Source organism: Hevea brasiliensis, chromosome 16 (assembly GCF_030052815.1).
Source record: "Hevea brasiliensis isolate MT/VB/25A 57/8 chromosome 16, ASM3005281v1, whole genome shotgun sequence".
Taxonomy (NCBI): domain Eukaryota; kingdom Viridiplantae; phylum Streptophyta; class Magnoliopsida; order Malpighiales; family Euphorbiaceae; genus Hevea; species Hevea brasiliensis.
In genome coordinates, this window is record NC_079508.1 from 64734556 (window position 1) to 64757625 (window position 23070).

Sequence of the window (23070 nt, forward strand, 5' to 3'; positions counted from 1 at the left end):
GTAATATTATCATAATTACATTATAATTTTAATTATAAAAAATTATTAAGTACACATGTACTATCTCTAATAATTATATGAGATCTATTTTCTATATTATAGAAAGGATATACTTTTTTATAAAAAAAGAAGTACTATTTTTAGTGTTATCGATATATCTAATAATTAATCTTTTAATTACTACATATCAAATATGGGCTAAAATTATTTTCCTTAACTTATAGGAATTATGTAGGATTCATCTATTATAAAAATATTATTAAAAAGTTATTTGATATTGTTCTTAAAATTATTATTATTTTAAAAATAAAATTAATATATTATAATCATAAAAATTATAAGATATATATATTTTTTAAAACAAGGCAGGCCTTAAATAGTGTTAAATTTCGGGTTAGGATCCGCTCCAAACCAAACGTATGGACAACAGTTGACAAGTTTCTAAATTCAAAAATTAGAGGTAAAATACCTTCCCAAGAAAAAGGAAAAAGTATACTCACCAACCTCACCAAAAATTGAACACCCTTTAAACGTCTCAGACGAGTTGGCCACGCGAACAACAAGCCAGATGGCATTTGCGTAACTTCACAAAATATGGGCGAACTACGACGCCGTTCATACAACCATATCACTAGACCACGCTAGTAAAAAAGGGTCAACCAAGGGCATTTTCGTGACTCAGTCAACTTAGTCGCTAAATTGCACACGCCTAAATTCTCTTTGCCCATTTTCCCCGCCATTTGTATCCCTCATTGCTCTCCCTAATTCTCTCCTTCTAGGGCTCCAAACTCTCTTTGCAACTCATAAAACCCTAATTCTCTTCTAATTACCCCTATACTTCCACCTTATTACATGATTGCCATTTCCGCGCTACTCTACATCACTCTCTATTCATGCTTTTACTTTGCCACTCTTTAACTCACCGGTTAATCAATCGATGAGCTATTCAAATTCATATGCAACCGGCTCTGCCTCGGGCTGGACCTCTGGCTCCGTTCCACGGGGCATAGGACTATCCAACACGATACACTCGGAGGTTGCCCCGTGCTTGCCACTGCCTTCGCTTCCGGTGTTCTGTGGCGCATCGGATCCGCACTTCCGGTTATTCGATGAAACTGGTGGTACTAGCGTTAGAGGTGTTTTGTCTTTCAATCGAAGTGAAATTCTCTCTCAGTCTGCTCGAATCGCTGATCTGCTTCGAGAAACGGACGTTTCCTACCTGTAAGTTTTTCCTTTGCGTTTGAGCAGCAATTGAGTTTTTTTATTAGTTTGTAGTACCTCGAAGTTTGAGTTTAGGAAATTAATGAAATTAAGTGGAAAATGCGGTTTTACATCTCCCAGCTTGCGAAACTGAGTGAAAATGTGAATTTAAGTTCGGTTATATTCTTTGAGTAGCTTAAGGTATCGATATCTTGACGCAAGTTTCATTTACACTGTGAATTTGTGGTTTAAATTGTGAATTAAGGATGTAATTGAAATGAAGTGGTTAACGTTTGCAATGTACTTTTTCTCCCTTTTAATTGATATTTTGAATTATCTGAATTTTAAGCTCCTGTTTTTCTCGAGAGTTTAAGTCGTAAGCAAAATTTTATAGAGTTGCTATTTCGGCTGTATATGGAGTAAGGCTTTTAAGCTTACTTTTAATGCTATGTGTGAACTGCAAAAGTTACAATTTTGCAGTATTTCATCTGAGTACATCGTATTGAAATCATTGCAAAACGGTCACATTTCATTGAGATTGGATTATATTTCAAGACTTGATCTCTTGATGTCCAAAGTTTAGCTATGTTTTGATCGTGTTTTGGATGGTTTATGGTTACTCAACATGTTTGGAAGATTGTTCCTTTACCATAGCTTTTCAAACCACCAATTGGCATGGTTTAGAATTTTTATTTTCTATTTTATCTATGCACAATATATAAAAGTCTAATTATATAGTTTCAATGTTATATATTTAATACATAGTTATTAAGAAGAAAGGCGGCACTAAGGTGATAGGGTCTCGCCTTGCCTTTTTTGTGAGGCGAGAGGCGAGGCGACCCTTTTTTAAGTGAGGCGCCCCGCCGTGACATAGCCTAAGTTTTATATATTTTTTAGCGCGCGCGCGCACACACATATATATATATATTAGCATAATATACATATTCGAATTTAAAATCACTTTATTATTATTATTATTATTATTATTAATTACTAGAATTATATAATTTTCAAATCTGCTTATAAATTATTTTGTCTTTATTATAATTTTTTTATAAAATTGTATTTATTATAATTACTGTCACTAATAATTTCACTAACATAGTAAAGTCAACTAATTATTCCACCAATTACTCCAATTTATTGTTATCAGCCACCAATATGGTAAAGTCATCTAATTACTCTCACTCTAATTTATTGCCATCAATTTACCGCCACCAACCTACTGCATTTCATTTTGTTTCTTCTTCTTCCTTGGATTTTCGTAGAAATGTGGTTCTGCTTCTTCTTCTTCCATCTACTCCTTCCTTTTTTTTTTTTTTTTTTTAATTTTCACAGAAAACTACTGTTTCTTTGGCTGTTGCAATGTGAAAATGAGAAGGTATTTTTCCTTTTAAAACACATAAATAAAATAAATAAATAAAAAAAAGAGGTAATATGAGAGAGGCGACGCCTCTCTCGCCTGGCGCCTCCTTGCTGTGGTGAGAGAGGCGCTCGCCTCTCTCATCCTAGGCGAGGCACTGCCTGGTGTGGTGAGGCGAGGCGAGTGCCTCCCCCGACGCCTTTTGGCACCTTTAATAGCACTGATTTAATAGATATATTTAGTGATTAATTAAAAAGTATAAAATGTATCTTTAATTATTATTATAATAACATTATTTATAAATTAATATTTTATTTAAATAAATATTTTAAAACTGTTTATATATTTAAAATAGTAATAAAGGGTATTCTAGTAATCATTATATTTATTTTACCATACCATACCATACCATCTAACTAAAGAAGAGAAGGTTATTATACCATTATGTACCATATTATCTTTTCAAACATGTTAATAACAAAAACCATACGATATAATATAATATTTCACGATACGATCCATTAATAAATCACGCTGCACTTAATCCAAACAGAGGGTTAGTCAAATCAAGTCATAGGAGCTTGAAGCACAACTGGCTTGATTTAGTCTTCTTTTTTCCTTTTTCAGAACTCCAAATAAATGTGAGAATTGCATACTTTTTGCTTAGTCTTAATTGTTCTAGCTTTGGTTCAGATTTTTTTTTGGCTTTGAGGAACTTCTATAGTCTGATTTCTTTGTCAACTGAGGCGGCATTGTTGTTTATTGATTAATTCTATAATAGATATTGTCAATAGTCTACCGGGTTCTTGCTTTTCCTATCTTATCTTAATCACACTGAATGGCAGCATTTTGTTTATGCCTGTTGTTTTTACAGGAATCTTAGAGATGAGACGAGGCCAATTCCATTTGAATTAGTTGAGCCTTCAGAGCTTCATGACCTGGTTCTTCAATGCAATCGTGAAGCATTCAAGTATGTAACTCCCGGTAAACAAAATACACACTATTGCTCTTCCAATTTGTTCTCTCCCCTCCCTCACATAAGCATCTTTTTTTTCTCTCTAGCTAGGCTTGATTTTATTGTAAAGTTGAGTCAATATGTGATTTATTATCAATATAGATGAACAGGGGATGAGCACCTAAAATTTGTGTTATTAGATTAAACCCTTAGATATAGGTTACCTTGGAGTGTGAAAAATAATACTGTAAGGATAACCCTGTCAGCTAAGTTGTGTGTCATAATGCAATTGTGACAAGCAAAAGAATATTCAATGAGAATATATTTAATTTATGTCTTGGAAATAACCCTTCACCTCTTGCAAATGGATGAGATTAGACGGCATATTTATGGAAAGACATTATTATAGCGTTGACCATTTTATTTTTATTGTTCAGACTTAAACAATAGTGTAATTAAGGCTGGAAAAATGAGGGTATAGGTTTGTGGGATTGCTGAGATGATTTCTGGATGCAATTAGTTTTGTTCTGTTGGAAAGGCAGATCCACAAACCAAAAATTTCAGGTGCTGATAGATAGGATATTACAAAAGTGTTCATGGACTGGTGTAAGTTCTGAGAACTTCCCAATTTAAAAGGAAAACTTATATGCTAGCTAGAAAGTAACAATTCGTTACTGTAAACATGATGTTTGGTTCTAATGAATATGCCATAAAAGTAGTACTATTATACATACGGGTAGAATAAGATATGTCAATGTGTTGCTAAGCTGTTCAATGTTCTGTAATTGTACTACTGTTAAACAGGTGCATTTTTGTCAAGTCCAAATTACCTTATCTAATTATATGTTGAACTGTATTTTTCCTTTGCATACAAAATAGATGTCAATAAAGTGATAGGTGACTTGGATCTTCAGTGTTGATAAGCAACTGTATTAAATTGTTTGTATATGCATTAAATAATGGATAGATAATTGTGGTTCTATTGATCACAATTAATTACTTAACATATATCATTGGTGGAAATATTTTTAGCATTCTATTTTTATCAAATATGATGTCACAGTTTGGTTTGTAAATAGAATTGGAACTTAATAATGAGACAGAACGAGAGCCCTCACAACTGTTCTGTGCTGATAATTGCTCAAACATAGAAAAATGAATAAACAGAAAAGAAGTCAGATTGATATCTTAGTTTTCAAGTTTAATTTAGATATGCTGGATTCTTTGGATGTTTTGCACTGATTCTATGCTCTTTTTTCTTTTTTTTTTTCCCCTGTGCTAGTGACACTGTCCATTTTATATGACACTTAAAAGGTTGTGCTTATGGTTTACTGCACTTGTTCAAGTTTCTTAGATAAGAAGCAAATTTCCAGAAGTACAGTATTTGAAAGCAAGCCCATTGGGCCTAGTATACCTCTTCCGAGTCAAGGTCAAAGGGACTATGGTGCAACTCAAAATCAGCAGTTCAACTCCATTCCTAATGTATGTATATGTGTTGGGACTTTGGATTTAGTTATAAATAATTGATTTGCTTCTGTATTCTTGACAATGAAGATAAACTGCAGGACATTGGATCATCTACAAGAAAACCGAAAGCCAAGAAGAAGGGCACTGATGATGTGCCGCTGTTGGTTCAGCCAGATCCTGCTGAGCTTCAAGGTTTGCAATGTGATGATGATTTCACTCTTTCACTCTCCTCTTTTCCCCACTTATTCTAAGATTTGGTGCTAAAATCTTTGTTTAGATGCCGCCATTGGAAGCTTCTGTGATGTGCTAGAGGAATTCTGTGGAAGAGCCGAAATCATGAGTGATGAGCGGGATGACGCAGAATGGTTGTCAGTGCCTGTATCTGATGTTAGAATGCTTGTGAATGAAATAATGTCCATATGTTCAAAAAAGCTTCTACATTTGGTTCCTGTAGATATTCTTGTAAGGCTCTTGCGGGTCCTAGATCATCAGATACACCGAGCAGAAGGTTTGTCTGTTGATGAATGTGAACATGTGAGTCTCTTATTCTTTTATTTTGCTTCTGACTTCTTGTTTATGCTAGCTTTTATTTTGTTTTTTTGTTTCGTTTTTTAGGGGGGGGGGGGGGGTGTTTACTTTTTTTGCATTTTAATGTTTGTTAGAAAATCAGATTTTAAGGTTGTAATCTTTGCTTTTATTTGGCATTTTTTCAGTTCCTTTGTCTTGGGAGTCTTGCAGCCTAAATCTGTCATATTTGCCACATATTAATCTGTTATTTGTTGTCTTAGGGGTAATTTTGCCATTCAGCAATTGGATGGAATATTTTATTTTGATTTTTGTGCAATAATTTCAAAGATCCTTAAATAATATCTTTTAAGTGAAAAACCTCAACTGATTGTGTGGTCAATTTTACTAAAGTTAAAATGAATTTATGTTTCCAGATAAGGAAACTTATTTAGCTTTTTGTGGAAATTAGTTATTGATATCTGTCAAAAAATGTTTTAGAAAGTTAGAAATCAGCGACTTCTACAGTCTGCCTTTTATTTGCGATCCCCACATCAACCGTTGCTTCTTGATTGAAATTGTAATACTTTGGTCTTCTTCTGGATGGATAAATATCTTATACCTGGTTTGATGTGCCTAACCGCGCGGCGGCCCCCCCCCCTCCCCCCTCCTGCAGGTGTACGTATTATTCTTTTGTTTCAAAACTCAGCTGTATGATGTAGTTATTTGCTTTTGTTCCAAATGTCACAGGATTCAGATGCAGTCTCCCTAGTCTTTTGTGCCCTGGAATCCATTCATGCAGCTCTAGCTGTAATGGCTCATAATAACATGCCAAAGCAACTGTATAAAGAAGAGGTTCATCCTATACTTTCCTTTCTTCTTCATTTGTTCCTTCTTGATTGAGAGTGTATCATAATTGTTGTCCCAGTTTTTTTCCTTTCAGTTCGTACAAATCGCATGCCTTTGTATTTTGTATGATTCTAACTTCTTATGACTGATTATGGCATTTTCACATCAGAACATTGAAAGAATTCTTGAGTTCTCTAAGCATCAGATAATGGATGTTATGTCGGCATATGATCCATCATATCGTGCTTTGCATAAGCCAAGTGAAAATGGGCCACCTGAAGGTAAATCTTATGATTTGATAAGGCTGGAACTTTCTATAACTTGCTTTCTTCCATGTGTCATTGCTTTTCATATGCTTCTGGAGCAACTTTTCCTCCTGAACACCTGAATTTAGTACCAAAGAATTTCCTACCACTACTTTAAAGGTAAACTCCGCCTAAGTAGTTTGCGCTTAGCCGGTCCCAAGCCCGGATAAAGGAGGAGGGTTGCGGTAGGTGACAACCAGCGTAAAAATTTCGTTACACTTTATGATATGGATTCAAATGATATAAACGTTGGGGTGTTCTCTACTTATGACGCGCTACATTGGAGCCCGGGTGTAGTGAGAAATATGCAAGGGTGTAGGGCGTTCACCGAAAGCGACAAGCTATGCCGGCGCCTGGGTGTGGTGTTAAGTGAGCAAGGATTCCCACATCATGGACGGGTGTGGGTAAAGAAGTTAGTCCATAAGACAGATAGTAGAACAGATAGTGGAATAGAACACAAGATAGACATAGAAAATAATAGAAGATATCATAGAAGGAGACCAATTAGGAAGTAACAGGATAGGAGGAGGATCAGGGTTGGTACTTGGAATGTTGGATCACTTACAGGAAAATTAATGGAGCTTGTGGATACCTTGGAAAGGAGAAGGGTGAATATTGCTTGCATTCAGGAGACTAAATGGGTAGGAGAGAAAAGCAAGGAAGTGGGTAATTCAGGGTTCAAACTGTGGTTTATCGGAAAGGAGAGAAACAAGAACGAAGTGGGCATAATCATAGACAGGACATTGAAAGACGCTGTAATAGCTGTGAAAATAGTAGGAGATAGAATTATACTAGTAAAGCTAGTACTAGAAGGAGAAACAATAAATATAGTTAGTGCTTATGTCCCACAAATAGGACTAGATAGTGAGAGTAAACAAAGGTTTTGGGAAGATATGGATGATTTAATGCAAAGCATACCGAATGAAGATAATGTTTTCATTGGTGGAGATTTGAATGGACATGTAGTAAGTGATAGGCAAAGTTATGAGAATGTTCATGGAGGTTTTGGTTTTGGCAGTCGAAATGAGGAGGGAAAAAACATCCTAGATTTTGCTATGGCATATGACCTAATACTAGCAAATACCTACTTTATAAAAAGAGTCACATTTAGTGACTTTCAAAAGTGGGCAACATAGAAGCCAAATCGACTTCCTCTTAATTAGGAAGACAAATAGAGCTCTATGCAAGGATTGCAAGGTCATTCTAGGAGAGACTTTAACAAGTCAACATCGGTTAGTGGTCTTGGATGTCAAGTTTAGGAATAATTTAAGTAAAGTCAGAAAAAATAGTGTAGCTCGAACAAAGTGGTGGGAGTTCAAAGGAGTAAAGCAAGTGAAGTTCAAAAATAAGATTCTCGAGTCTGAAGCATGGAAGCTGGATATGGAGGCCAATGATATGTGGATACAGATGGCATCAAAGATTAGAGAAGTAGTTAGAAAAGTACTTGGAGAGTCTAAAGGACATGAACCATCCTCAAAAAAGAGATGGTGTTAGAATGAGGAAGTACAAAAGGCAGTGAAGAGAAAAAGGGAATGGTATAAGAAATTACCTAAATATGATAATAATGAGGCATATGAACAATACAAGATAGCAAAGAAAGAGGCAAAAAAGGCAGTTAGTCAAGACTACAGGCTTTTGAAAAGTTATATGAGAAACTTGGAACTAAAGAAGGGGAGAAAGATATTTATAGATTAGCAATGAGGAGAGAAAGGAAATGTCAAGATCTCAATCAAGTTAGGTGCATTAAGGATAAAGAAGGAAATTTGTTGGTGAAAGATGAGGACATTAAAGAAAGTTGGAGAAATTATTTTAATGATCTCTTTAATAATAGTCAAAATGGTAATAGTGTGAATATAGACTATAGAGTAATAGAAAAGAATGTGAATTATACTAGAAGGATTAGATCTTTAGAAGTAAAGGAAACACTTAAGAGAATGAAATTGTGTAAAGCCTGTGAACCCGTTGGAATACCAATTGAAGTGTGGAAGTGTTTGGGAGATATGGGAGTGGCATGGTTAACTAATTATATAATAAGATTCTAAACTCAAAGAAAATTCCTGATGAATGGAGGAGGAGTATTTTAGTACCTATTTTTAAAAATAAGAGAGACATACAGAGTTGCTCAAACTATAGGGTAATTAAACTCATGAGCCATACTATGAAGTTGTGGGAGAGAGTTGTGGAGCATCGACTACGTCATGATACTTCTATCTCTCTCAATCAGTTTAGCTTCATGCCCAGCCGTTCAATTATGGAAGCGATCTTTCTCATTAGAAACTTGATGGAGAAATATAGAGATGTGAAGAAAGATCTACACATGGTTTTTATTGATTTGGAGAAAGCTTATGATAGTGTTCCAAGAGATGTCTTATGGAGTGTGTTAGAACAAAAGAGGGTATCTATTAGGTATATACAAGTGTTGAAAGATGTGTATGAAGGAGCAACTACTATTGTGCACACAGTGGCAGGGGACGAGATTTTCCGATCTCAATTGGATTACACCAAGGATCAGCTATAAGCCCTTACCTTTTTACATTAGTTTTAGATGAATTGACGAAACATATACAAGAAAGTATTCCTTGGTGCATGATGTTTGCGGATGATATTGTTTTGATAGATGAGACGCGAGAAGGAGTCAATAAAAAGTTAGAGCTTTGAAGAAGTAGTCTAAAGTCAAAAGGCTTTAAGTTAAGTAGAACGAAGACAGAATACATGCATTGCAAGTTCAGTGAAGGCCAAACTGGTAATAGAGAAGGAGTTAGTTTGGATGGAGTGGTACTGTCCCAAAGTAATCACTTTAAATATCTCGGCTCAGTCCTTTAAGTAGATGGGGGATGTGAGGAGTATGTTAGTCATAGGATTAAAGCCGGATGGTTGAAGTGGAGACGTGCCACGGGAGTTTTATGTGATTGCAAGATTCCTAATAAGTTGAAAGGAAAATTTTACCGTATAGCCATATGACCGGCTATGTTATATAGTAGTGAGTGTTGGGCACTGAAGGAGTTATATGCGTCTAAGATAAGAGTTGTAGAGATGAGAATGTTAAGGTGGATGAGTAGCAATACTAGTCTAGATAAAGTCCGTAATGAGAGTATTAGAGAAAAGGTAGGAGTGGTGCCAATTGAGGATAAGTTGAGAGAAGGGAGATTAAGGTGGTTTGGTCATGTGAAGCATAGACATACGGAGGCTCTAGTTAGACACGTAAAGAACATTAGGTTAGAGGATAGAAAGAAAAAAAAGGGGTAGACCTAAATTGACTTGGAGGAAAGTAGTACAACATGACCTAGAAGCATTACACATTTCTGAGGATTTAACCCAAAATCGTTTAGAGTAGAAAAAGCGAATCCATATAGCCGACCCCAAATTTTTGGGATAAAGGCTTAGTTGAGTTGAGTTGAGTTGAGTTACTTTATAGGCATATAGCAATCCTCTCCATTTGGTGTGTTTGAATATAACTTTCTAATACAATCTTTACTATAAGACTCCAATTATTTTTATTTTAAAACTAACATTTCCATCATTTAAGTCTCATTAATAACTTCATACATAACAATTGATAAGTTAAAACTTCACATTTGAAAGCACAATTTCAATTTTGAAAAGCCATAATAATAAATGAATAGGTTACACATCTGCATATACATTATAAACATTATATAATATATTAGTTCTTATCCATGATCATAATGTCAAAAGTACAATATGAACCTTTAGATGCACATGCAAAATCATTATGACAGCACACAAACTAATTGTTATTGCTATTTAATATTAATCAACAAGTTGACGTTCAAAACTTCAAATTTGAAACTGACGTCAAAGTAAATAAGCAATAACTTCTACCAAGCATGAAAAGGCAATATTTTAAATTACAAACTTTCAAGTCAGTAAAATTATTTTACCCTGTAAACTTGTATAATTGTAATTATTTTAGCATTTGGAAATGCAATTTCAACTTTATTTTACTTGATTATGAGTGTGTACAGTTTGAATTGTTTACATATTTCTAGCTCAAAAATCAGACTAGTCAACTCTCAATTTTAACAATAATGAAAAGAAAGAGTGATGATTTTTGCAAACTGGTTTGATATAACGTAGCTTGCTGTTTTCCCTTGTTGGCTGTTTTGTAGCATCAAATCATTATTTAATTACACTATTCTTTCTCTAATTAAATGTTACATTTTTTTTTAAACTTTTATCAGGTGATGAAGATGAAGAACTTGAGACTGAATATGGTTCAGCAAGCAAGAGAAGGCGTACTCAAAAGAGTACAAAACTGAAGAAATCAACATTAAACAAGTGTGCTTATCAATATGCTATTCCCTAACATTGAATATTATGCTGAACTTTTAATATTTGGAAGCAAGGTTTTTTCTTATTGTTGATGATTTTCTCTTTGATAGGGTCTCTGGTGCTGTGAATGCTATACTACAGAAACTGTGCACTGTTCTTGGTTTGCTGAAGGATTTGTTATTGATAGAGAGGTTATCTGATAGTTGCATTTTACAACTGTTGAAGACAAGCTTTACAACGTTTTTGGTGGATAATATCCAACTCTTGCAATTGAAGGCAATTGGTTTAATTGGCGGGGTAGAGATCTGTATATGGTGTTTCTTGTTAACTACTTATGCATGATGTTTGTAGTTTGTACATGTATGCATGCAAACATATATGTTGAGAATGCATGTTTATCATGCTGTCTCTGGTCTGAATCTCTAGGTTTTAATGGTGATACAGATATTCTATTCATATGCACTGCACCGAACATATGTTATAGATGAAGTTGTTCAACTTCTCTGGAAGTTACCATTTTCAAAACGAGTACTAAGAGCCTACCATCTGCCCGATGAAGAACGGAGGCAGATTCAGATTATTACTGCTTTGTTGATTCAATTGGTTCACAGCAGTGCAAACCTTCCTGATCCTTTGAGGGAAGCGTCAAGTGGTAATTCTATTTTAGAAGTCTCTTTGGATGCTAGTTATCCAACCAAATGCCATGAAGCGGTCACAGAAACATGCTGTCTTTTCTGGACCCGAGTCCTTCAGCGCTTCACAACTGTAAAGAATCAGGATGCTTCTGAACTGAAAGTGATGATAGAAAATATTGTTACAGATCTACTAACAACTCTGAATTTACCCGAATACCCTGCATCAGCTCCCATCCTGGAGGTGAGCTGCATAAAAATAATATGTCTGATTAAATATATTATGTTGTTTTTCCTGCAGACATCTCTGTGCATATCCCTTTGATCTTGTCAGGATGATATCCAACAAACTGTTGGTTGCAGGTTCTTTGCGTATTGCTGCTCCAGAATGCTGGGCTGAAATCCAAGGACATCTCTTCTCGTTCCTTGGCCATTGATCTTCTGGGTACTGTTGCAGCAAGATTGAAGCAGGATGCTGTCATTTGCTGCAGGAACAAATTTTGGATATTAATGGAATTGACTGATGGTGATAATGTCGACCAGAGTTATCCTAAAGATGCTTGTTGTGTTTGCTTAGCTGGAATAGTTGAGAAAGCAGTGTTTATGTGTCAAGGTTGCCGTAGATTGTTTCATGCTGATTGCATGGAAGTAAGAGAACATGAAGCTCCTTATCGGAGTTGGCAATGCCAGATTTGTGTCTGCAAAAAGCAACTAATTGTGTTACAATCATACTGCAAATCACAGAGCAAGGAAGAGGGGAAAAAGAACAATATTCGATTGGAAAAGGATTCTAAAGCCTGTGATCCCATTACAAAAGTTGAAATTGTTCAACAGTTGCTCTTGAATCACCTCCAAGATTCTGCATCTGCTGATGATGTGCATCTTTTTGTTCGATGGTTTGTACATGAAGCTCTATCCTTGCTGTTTTTATATTTCCATAGATGTTATAGAGAGAACATTTTTGTGCAGGTTCTATCTATGTTTATGGTACAAAGATGATCCAAAATCTCAGCAGAAACTCATTTACTACCTTACAAGACTTAAATCAAATCTTGTCGTGCGTGATACTGTGACTAACTATTCAAAGTTGAAGAGGGATTCAGCAAAGAAGATTACTTTAGCACTGGGTCAACTTAGTTCCTTCTGCAGAGGTTTTGATAAGATTCTTCATGTGCTTCTGGTCAGTAAACTATCTCACTTCCTCTGCTTTTATAAGAATGATCTTGATACTTACATATTTGTCATTTCAGGCAAGTTTAAGGGAGAATTCTCCTGTAATTAGGGCCAAGTCTTTACGAGCAGTAAGTGGAAAGTTTAATCTGTTGATCTTCTGGGCTTTTTATTTTGGAATAATTGGCTTTTATCTGATGATGCAATCATTGCATCTTTCCCTTTGGTTTGATGGGATCAGGTTAGTATTATTGTAGAAGTTGATCCGGAAGTATTATGTGACAAACGTGTTCAAATGGCTGTTGAAGGAAGATTTTGTGACTCCGCAATATCTGTAAGAGAAGCAGCATTAGAACTTGTTGGTAGGCATATTGCTTCACATCCTGATGTTGGGCTGAAGGTTTGTCAAGTTGAATTTCTCTCATTGTTGTACATTTGTGGGACATGCTTTTCTTATTTATTTTTCTTCCCTCATCATTCAAAATTTTGGTATTTTGCACAGTATTTTGAGAAAGTTGCTGAGAGGATAAAAGACACAGGAGTAAGTGTTAGAAAACGAGCTATCAAAATTATCCGAGATATGTGCACCTCAAATGCTAACTTCTCTGAATTTAAGACTGCTTGTATTGAAATCATTTCTCGCATTAGTGATGATGAGTCAAGTATTCAGGTAATTTTGAAGCAAATGAAATGAGTTCATAAATAATTGTTAGTCACTTCTGCCATGTTTTAGTATTTGTATATTTTTCCTGGTGTTTAGTCCTTTGTGTATGTTATATAGTTATATTTGGTGACTGCCCTTATTAATCTGCATTTTCTCACCTAGCCTTTTGGGTTAGTGAAAATCTTCTGAATTGTGCTTGTCATGTTTATCATTGTAATGGTTAGCAGTGCCATTATCATATTCTTTCATAAGTTTCATGATTCATCATTGATTTCATTTTTTAGGAATACCATGTGCTTGCGTGAAAATTTGTTTACTTCCCTAATGTTATTTCCCTGCATTTATACTTATCTTATTCCAGGATCTTGTTTGCAAGACCTTTTATGAGTTCTGGTTTGAGGAACCATCAGGTTTGCTGACACAATATTTTGGAGATGGTAGTTCTGTGCCCTTGGAGGTGGCTAAGAAGACTGAGCAAATTGTTGAGATGTTGAGGAAGATGCCAAGCCATCAGCTTCTTGTCACTGTCATTAAGCGCAACCTAGCCCTTGATTTTTTCCCACAATCAGCTAAAGCTGCTGGGATCAATCCTGTGTCAGTTGCATCAGTTCGTAAGCGCTGTGAGTTGATGTGCAAGTGCTTACTAGAAAAGATATTGCAGGTATCATGGTTTCTTGTGCATGCAAATGTTCTTTTTTTTTTTGGTTTTGAGAAACTTATTTGGAAATTTGTTCTGCCAGGTAGAGGAAATGAGCAGCAAGGAAATGGAAGTGAGCACGCTACCTTATGTGCTGGCACTGCATGCATTTTGTGTTGTGGATGCTACGCTTTGTGCACCAGCTTCTGACCCTTCCCAATTTGTAGTCACTCTGCAGCCATATCTCAAGACTCAGGTTCTTGGAAGTTTTCATTGTGATGATATTTGCTTATCTGGTATTGGCTGATGGCACAAGGATGCCAGTTGTAGTGATTACATGGTTTTATTTTAAATATGTAATTGGAAAGCATGTACTGAATTGTCCTGAAACATATCTTCAAGTATCATTGAGGGAGCCATTGTGGAACTGTTGAATAACGGGGCATTGACATAACAATTAGTTATTTAAAAAGGCAGTTTGGAATTTACACATAGAAAATTGCTTAATAAGGGGTCATTATTTGGTGCAAATGGTAAAAGTCTTAGGATTGTGACTACGAATATGTATTTTTGAGTTTCAAGACATCTGTCTCATGTGAAAATGTTGAAGTTTATTATCAATTTTGATTTTCTTTGAGGACCTTGGTTTGGCTGAGTCATAACTGGTTGCTTTGTACTTTAAGTTGCTTGGTACTTACAATTGCTAGCTCTAAAAGCAATATGCCTATTGATAACTCATTGAAATATCTTGTATTTTTGCTTCTTTGCTTGAGTAGTATTTGCATAGTAGCCACCTTTCCTTGCAAGTAGATCATTTTTTCATCCTAATGGTGCCCTTTTAATATTCATCATCGCAGATGGCTGCTTTCACATGTATTTTCAATTTGGATACATATTGAACTAAAATTTAAAAAAAGGAAAGAAATTTGAAAGTAGGCCACCTTCATTGAATATTTTCCTGTTGTAGGTTGTATTCATGTGACCTTATAGGCTTTTGCTTGTGTCCAGGTTGACAACCGAGCAGTTGCACATTTACTGGAGAGTATAATCTTTATAATTGATTCTGTTGTTCCATTGATCCGAAAGTTGCCTCAAAGTGTTGTTGAAGAGCTTGAACAAGATTTGATGCACATGATTGTTCGGCATTCATTTTTAACAGTTGTCCATGCTTGCATCAAGTAATTTTGATTGACCTCTTCTTCATCTTCTTCTTTTTTAACTTTCCTCTTTTCTTATCTTTGCTTTTTCCCTTGTTATAACTGCCATCTTTTGCTAATATTTTGGGGTTAGATTGAGTTGGGGATAGCTATTCTTTATTTTGTGCTAAGCTATTTTTTTATGTTGTGCTAAGCCTTTCTTGTCAGGGATCTAAAACATTTAATTATCTGTATTTATGTGCTCTATGCCAGTGGCGGATGCACCTTCGAAAATGAGGGGTCAATTAACCCCTCCTTTAATTAAAAAGTTCCACACACACTCACATACATGTTTGTTTATTTTTTTTTTTCGAAGTATATTTGTTTAAATTGACTCCTCATAAATTTAGTTATTGAACCTTCTTTTTGGTAAACATTAAAATAAATTGTTTATTTGTATGACTTGCTTGAATCTTGTAGTTTGTTCTCTTCTGTTGGTTAGATTGACTTAATTTGATTGCACTAAGTTTTTAGATGTTGAACTCTTAATACTTGAAAATCAATTTGAAAACTTTATTTTTGATATGCATATTTTTTTTATATGTTTTCTCCAGGAAAATTTTTTTCTAGATTTGCCAGTGTTCTATGCCATTGTTTAGATGACTCTGCTTTTAAATTTTTTTTATCAGCTTTCAAATTTATGGCAGCGTGGATCTTGTTTCTCATGTCAGGTGTCTATGCTCTTTGAGTGGAGTAGCAGGAAAGGGTGCTGCTGTTGTTGAGTATCTTATCCAGGTATTCTTCAAACGTCTGGATGCTCTGGGAACTGATAACAAGCAGGTTGGTGGCTTCATCATCATCATCATCATTATTATTATTAATTGTTTGGCTTTCATATTCATTTATGTTATTTAATTTAAAGTTAAGCATCTACAATGCCACATCATAAGCTGCACTCTGAATTATGTAGTCATATTTATGTGCTCTATGCATGCGGATGATACAAAATAGTTTGGATGGATGACAAAATTGTTAAACTGTCAAGATTGTTTGGCACTTAGAGCAAAAAGTAGGTCTGTCACTCAAATGCACTTAAGTAGAAGTAGTTGGACATTAAATTTGGAAAAAAAATTCACAATAAAATAGCAAATTTGAAAAATTTTGGACACCATGGGTGTAACTATTAAAAAAAAAAAGTGATCATTTTGTGTGTGTTTTGAAATGTAAACACTGTTATAGCCAACTTCAATGTAACATGAATACAAAATGTTATCTAGATTCATCGGCTTAGTGCCAATGGGGGGGAGAGGGGGGGGAGGGGGTGCGGGCGGCGGGGGTAAGTTTAGGGTTTAATCAATCAAGTAAAGGAAAATATACCCTTTCCATGTGGCCATAAATTATCCAAGCCATTTTCTAATAATTTGAAGTCTTGGTTTGTTAAAGACTGGTTTTCAAACTTATCGTCTCCATAAGCATTAATAAACAAGCAACTCAAGCATGCTGTAGAGGTTCTTAACAGACAATCTGTGATTGGAATATTTGTTTTGACTTGTTTATACGAAGCCAAACTCACATCTAGTCAACTTATATAAATCAAATTTGAATATGCCAACCTCAGTTTAGTTCAATTGTTGCACTACTTCCTTGTTTAATTGAATCGAGGTATTTGGGACAAGCTCTTGCTCAAATAAACTGAAAACTGTTGACAACACTTGTGGGGTCTGCTACCTTTGTGAATTTCTTGTGTTTTCGTTTCCCATGAGCATTTTTGTTACTGTGTTCAGTTGACTGGTTTGGTGCATATTGTTCCTTCATGAAGCAAATCTTTTAAAATAAAGAATATATTATTTAAGACTATTTCCCCCATGCAAAATGCAGCTATTGTGCCGTTCTCTTTTTTGTCTTGGATTGCTTATTCGCTATGGGAATTCTTTGCTGAGCACCTCTGGTAACAAAAATATTGATGTTGTTAGCAACCTCACCTTGTTTAAAAAGTATCTACAAATGGAGGATTTTGGTATAAAAGTCAGATCTTTGCAGGTATGTTGTTATTGGCCCTTAGACTTTTTAGCCTGCTTGAGTTTAAGACAGACTTATCTAGTTTTTAATTCTTGTAGGCATTAGGTTTTGTTCTAATTGCTAGGCCTGAGTATATGCTGGAAAAGGACATCGGGAAAATATTAGAGGCAACTTTATCTTCTGGTTCTGATGTTCGTCTTAAGGTATTAATTCCCCTGTTGTTCTGTGATTTGATTCTCTGGAAGCTAATCATTCTTTTGTTCAGATACAAGCATTGCAAAACATGTACGAGTATCTTCTTGACTCTGAAAGTCAAATGGGAGCAGATAAAGTCAGCAATGATGTAAACCATTATCCTGTAGAAGGGGGCCACAGTGTTCCTGTTGCTGCTGGTGCAGGTGATACTAACATCTGTGGGGGTATAGTTCAATTGTACTGGGATAATATTTTGGGGAGATGTTTGGATTTCAGTGAACAAGTTCGCCAGACTGCACTTAAGGTATGAACCTACATTCTGTTTTCTTGTCCCGTTCTCTCAATGCAAACCTGGCCACAGCTTACTTCAGAGGAGAAAGGCAAAGCAATTAACATGTCATGTATGGCCTTGGGAAATTTGGAAAATGAAAGTTATGAGCACAAATAACAGTTGAATAATTATCACTTTGAATATGGAAATATTTTTTTCCAGCAATTTTTAACTGATGTTCCAGTATAGGTACTAGATCAAAAATTTCTTCGTCTGATTGCTCTTGTGCACTTGTTAGAAAGCACATTGTTCTCTCAGAATTTTAGTTATGTCCTGAGTTTTATATTTGTTGCTACACTTTCACTGCAGATTGTGGAGATAGTGCTACGTCAAGGTCTGGTTCATCCTATCACTTGTGTTCCATACCTTATAGCACTTGAAACAGATCCTCAAGAGTTGAACTCAAAGTTGGCGCATCATTTATTGATGAATATGAATGAGAAGTAGGCTTTTCAAAACAAAATTCCTTTTTTCGTCCCTTGATATTTTTATGCCAACTTATAAATAGATTCATTTCAGGTATCCTGCTTTTTTTGAAAGCCGGTTGGGGGATGGCCTTCAGTTATCATTTATATTCATGCAATCCTGCAGTGTTTCTCCTGAAAATCTAAACCAAAAACTCCAATCTAGAGCTGCTGGAAATTTGAAGGGAAAACCTGAAGGTGGCTCTCTCGTTCAAGCAAGGATTGGAGTTTCCCGAATCTACAAGCTTATTCGTGGAAACCGTGTTTCAAGGAACAAATTTATGTCTTCAATAGTTCGCAAATTTGATAATCCAACCTGGACCAATTCAGTTATTCCATTTTTGATGTGAGTTCTCTATTTAGTGCTAGTCCCAGATTTCTCATCTCCCCATTTGTTATGTTGTTTACAGAAGTTGGTTTCTCTTTACAGGTACTGCACAGAAGTACTTGCTATGCTGCCATTTACATCTCCTGATGAACCCCTTTATTTGATATACGCTATAAATCGGATAATACAGGTTAGAGCTGGAGCACTTGAAGCAAATATGAAAGGCTTAATTTTACATTTGTCACAAAGAAATTCCCGAAAGTTGCCTCATGAAAATGGGGTAATTCAACAAGAGCCAGCTCAGCCTGTTCTCTATCATATGCCCACAATGAATTTGAATGGGATGATGCAGCAAGATCTAGTTGTGCAGCCTGATTTGACTCCTTTGACATCATTTGATTTGAATGGAACAGTTCAGGAAGAGCCTCATTTGGTCTTGAACCCTATTGCTTTAAGAGAACCAAAGATGGATAGGATGAGCTCAGCTGATTCTTTCAGCATCTCGAAAAATGATGAGGAGAAAATCCAGGTACTTTTTGAATCTCTGATGCTATTTCATATCCAATCGGAGAATGTGTTGGTTTTGGATTAGCAGAAAGGTTTTCCCTCTAAACCTGCACATTGGTGGGGAATTTTCTTAGGTTGTTGTCTTTTTGTTTCTTTCAAGGGCTTTGGTTCAAATTTTATTGTGTTTTTGGTTTTTCGCACTAGCACATCATTATTTATTGTTGTGGCCTTAATGGCCTTTCTAGCTTTTCTCTCTCTCTCTCTCTCTCTTACTTTTCCTTTTTTGGATAAAAAATTGTATGCATGAAAAAAAATCTCAACATATCCCATTTATTAAATATAGTTAGTGCTTATGCCCCACAAATAGGACTAGACAGTGAGAGTAAACAAAGGTTTTGGGAAGATATGGATGATTTAATGCAAAGCATACCGAATGAAGAGAATGTTTTCATTGGTGGAGATTTGAATGGACATGTAGGAAGTGATAGGCAAGGTTATGAGAATGTTCATGGAGGTTTTGATTTTGGCAGTCGAAATAAGGAGGGAAAAAGCATCCTGGATTTTGCTATGGCATACGACCTAATACTAGCAAATACCTACTTTATAAAAAGAGAGTCACATTTAGTGACTTTCAAAAGTGGGCAACATAGAAGCCAAATCGACTTCCTCTTAACCAGGAAGACAAATAGAGCTCTATGCAAGGATTGCAAGGTCATTCCAGGAGAGGCTTTAACAAGTCAACATAGGTTGGTGGTCTTGGATGTCAAGTTTAGGAACAATTCAAGTAAGGTCAGAAGAAATAGTGTAGCTCGAATAAAGTGGTGGGAGTTCAAAGGAGTAAAGCAAGTGAAGTTCAAAAATGAGCTTTTTAAGTCTGAAGTATGGAAGCTAGATATGGAGGCCAATGATATGTGGATACAGATGACATCAAAGATTAGAGAAGTAGCTAGAAAAGTACTTGGGGAGTCTAAAGGACATGGACCACCCTCAAAAGAGAGATGGTGGTGGAATGAGGAAGTACAAAAGGCAGTGAAGAGAAAAAGGGAATGGTATAAGAAATTACCTAAATGTGATAATAACGAGGCATATGAACAGTACAAGATAGCAAAGAAAGAGGCAAAAAAGGCAGTTAGCCAAGCAAGAGCACAGGCCTTTGAAAAGTTATATGAGAAACTTGGAACTAAAGAAGGGGAGAAAGATATTTATAGATTAGCAAGGAGTAGAGAAAGGAAATGTCAAGATCTCAATCAAGTTAGGTGCATTAAGGATAAAGAATGAAAAATGTTGGTGAAAGATGAGGACATTAAAGAAAGATGGAGAAATTATTTTAATGATCTCTTTAATAATAGTCAAAATGGAAAAAGTCAAAATGGAAATAGCGTGAATATAGATTATAGAACAATAGAAAAGAATGTAAATTATACTAGAAGGATTAGATCTTTAGAAGTAAAGGAAGCACTTAAGAGAATGAAAGTAGGTAAAGCCTGTGGACCCGATGAAATACCAATTGAAGTGTGGAAGTATTTGGGAGATATGGGAGTGGCATGGTTAACTAAATTATTTAATAAGATTCTAAACTCAAAGAAAATGCCTGATGAATGGAGGAAGAGTATTTTAGTACCTATTTTTAAAAATAAGGGAGACATACAGAGTTGCTCAAACTATAGGGGAATTAAACTCATGAGCCATACTATGAAGTTGTGGGAGAGAGTTGTAGAGCATCGACTACGTCATGATACTTCTATCTCTCTCAATCAATTTGGTTTCATGCCTGGTCGTTCAACTATGGAAGCGATCTTTCTCATTAGAAGCTTGATGGAGAAATATAGAGATGGGAAGAAAGATCTACACATGGTTTTTATTGATTTGGAGAAGGCTTATGATAGTGTTCCAAGAGAGGTCTTATGGAATGCGTTAGAACAAAAGAGGGTATCTATTAGGTACATACAAGTATTGAAAGATATGTATGAAGGAGCAACTACTATTGTGCGCACAGTGGGAGGGGACACAAGAGATTTTCCGATCTCAATTGGATTACACCAAGGATCAACCATAAGCCCTTACCTTTTTACATTAGTTTTAGATGAACTGAAAACATATACAAGAGAGTATTTCTTGGTGCATGATGTTTGCGAATGATATTGTTCTGATAGATGAGACACGAGAAGGAGTCAATAGGAAGCTAGAACTTTGGAGAAGTACTCTAGAGTCAAAGGGTTTTAAGTTAAGTAGAACGAAGACAGAATACATGCATTGCAAGTTCAGTGAAAGCCAAACTGGTGATAGGGAAGGAGTTAGTTTGAATGGAGTGGCACTGTCCCAAAGTAATCACTTTAAATATCTAGGCTCAGTCCTTCAAGTAGATGGGGGATGTGAGAAGGATGTTAGTCATAGGATTAAAGCCGGATGGTTGAAGTGGAGACGTGCCACGAGAGTTTTATGTGATCGTAAGATTCCCAATAAATTAAAAGGAAAATTTTACCGTACAGCCATACGACCGGCTATGCTATATGGTAGTGAGTGTTGGGCACTGAAAGAGTCGTATGCATCTAAGATAAGAGTTGCAGAGATGAGAATGTTAAGGTGGATGAGTGGTCATACTAGACTAGATAAAGTCCGTAATGAAAGTATTAGAGAAAAGGTAGGAGTGGTGCCAATTGAAGATAAGTTGAGAGAAGGGAGATTGAGGTGGTTTGGTCATGTGAAGCGTAGACATACGGAGGCTCCAGTTAGACAAGTAGAACACATTAGGCTAGAGGATAGAAAGAAAAAAAGGGATAGACCTAAATTGACTTGGAGGAGAGTAGTACAGCATGACTTAGAAGCATTACACATTTCTGAGGATTTAACCCAAAATCGTTCAGAGTGGAAAAAGCGAATCCATATAGCCGACCCCAAATTTTTGGGATAAAGGCTTAGTTGAGTTGAGTTGAGTTATATCCCATTTATTGCTTACTCCTTTATCCGTGGTGTTTATGCAGGTTGATTGTCTTTGGGCAATTGCTTTGCAGCTTCTTTTGAAGCTCAAGAGGCATCTAAAAGTTGTGTATAGCCTGAATGATGCCCGCTGCCAGGTTAATGCCATAGAAATTAGGCTTCTGCCAATACTTTCCTTTACTGCAAACTAAAATTATTTAGATGCATGGTTGCAACTAACTTGACTTGATATATCTACTGCCAGGCTTTCTCTCCAAACGAACCCCCAAAATCTGGGGAAGTTCTCTCAAGGCAGAATATTCCATTTGACATCAGTGAAACATCGACTAGTGTGCCATCCACATATCGGGATTTGGTGCAGAGATATCAGGTACTGTGAAAACTGCATTTTGTTCGACTTTATGTATATCCTCCAATTCATTTTTTTATACTGGCATTCTTGTAAAGGAGTTTAAGAGTGCTTTAAAGGAAGATGCTGTTGATTACTCCACTTATACTGCAAACATCAAGAGGAAGCGCCCTACCCCTAGGAAGACAAAATATGGACGTATGAATGGAGATGATGATGATGATGATGATGATGAAGATTTTGATTGGACAGGAGGGGTTCGGAGACAAAGTGGTAGTGGCAGGAGAGGTAACTACAATAGAGCAGGTAGGCAGCGATCATAGCTTTTGTAAATATGAAATAGTTAGGCTAACATGTACATTTACGTCGGAGAAATGGAAAAGCAATAGAATAGCATGACAGCAAAAAGAAAAGAATTCTGGAAATAGAAGGAAACAAAAAAAATAAAAGAAAGAAAGAATGAGGTCCGGGGATATGCAGGTTCTATTTAGTATGGGCCTGCAGGGCACTTTCACAATCCGTTTCCATTTTGAAATTTGCTCAATATGTTTTGACTACATTCTTTTCTGTCAATGAAATTCAAGATTTTTGTATCAGTTGCCAGCAAAGTGTGCATAGTTTCCTATTCAGTCGAAATTGTAAAACAGCAAGCTTTGAACTTCTCAAATCATTCCGTGGCATTCCATGAGATGACAAGCTTTTTTTGTTTTTCCTCCAACTTTTCTATTCGCTTGCCCTAGAAATTTGGAATTCCTTGTACGTATG

The 23070-nt window shown here is 35.9% G+C and overlaps 1 protein-coding gene across 9 annotated transcripts; it reads left to right on the forward strand.

Annotated features, from left to right (window-relative positions):
* The first annotated feature begins 714 nt into the window (after positions 1-714).
* Positions 715-22901, forward strand: LOC110658910 (sister chromatid cohesion protein SCC2-like). Of its 9 annotated transcripts, none has more exons than XM_058137456.1 (28): positions 716-1221; positions 3438-3547; positions 4873-5000; positions 5084-5177; positions 5263-5519; positions 6240-6344; positions 6508-6619; positions 10846-10942; positions 11047-11233; positions 11381-11812; positions 11932-12464; positions 12538-12748; positions 12819-12869; positions 12980-13138; positions 13241-13279; positions 13764-14063; positions 14143-14301; positions 15048-15217; positions 15865-16015; positions 17054-17215; positions 17293-17397; positions 17460-17693; positions 18030-18163; positions 18240-18530; positions 18615-19041; positions 22001-22093; positions 22201-22326; positions 22404-22901. In XM_058137456.1, the coding sequence occupies exons 1-28, from the start codon at positions 938-940 to the stop codon at positions 22626-22628; spliced, it is 5376 nt and encodes a 1791-aa protein (XP_057993439.1). In that variant the 5' UTR covers positions 716-937; the 3' UTR covers positions 22629-22901. The 9 variants fall into 9 exon arrangements, 8 of the variants coding, with proteins under 8 accessions (XP_057993439.1, XP_057993434.1, XP_057993437.1 ...); XM_058137451.1 differs by having other exon boundaries at positions 717-1221; positions 13241-13408; XM_058137454.1 differs by having other exon boundaries at positions 717-1221; positions 13241-13408; positions 15907-16015.
* Positions 22902-23070: the final 169 nt, after the last annotated feature.

What these genes read in the sequence shown, in the direction of transcription:
- LOC110658910 (XM_058137451.1), top strand. Translation starts at nt 938, where the DNA reads ATGAGCTATTCAAATTCATATGCAACCGGCTCTGCCTCGGGCTGGACC. An exon ending in AAGAAATCAACATTAAACAA is followed by an intron (nt 10,943 to 11,046) that starts GTGTGCTTATCA and finishes TCTCTTTGATAG; the next exon opens with GGTCTCTGGTGCTGTGAATG. An exon ending in TGAATGATGCCCGCTGCCAG is followed by an intron (nt 22,094 to 22,200) that starts GTTAATGCCATA and finishes ATCTACTGCCAG; the next exon opens with GCTTTCTCTCCAAACGAACC.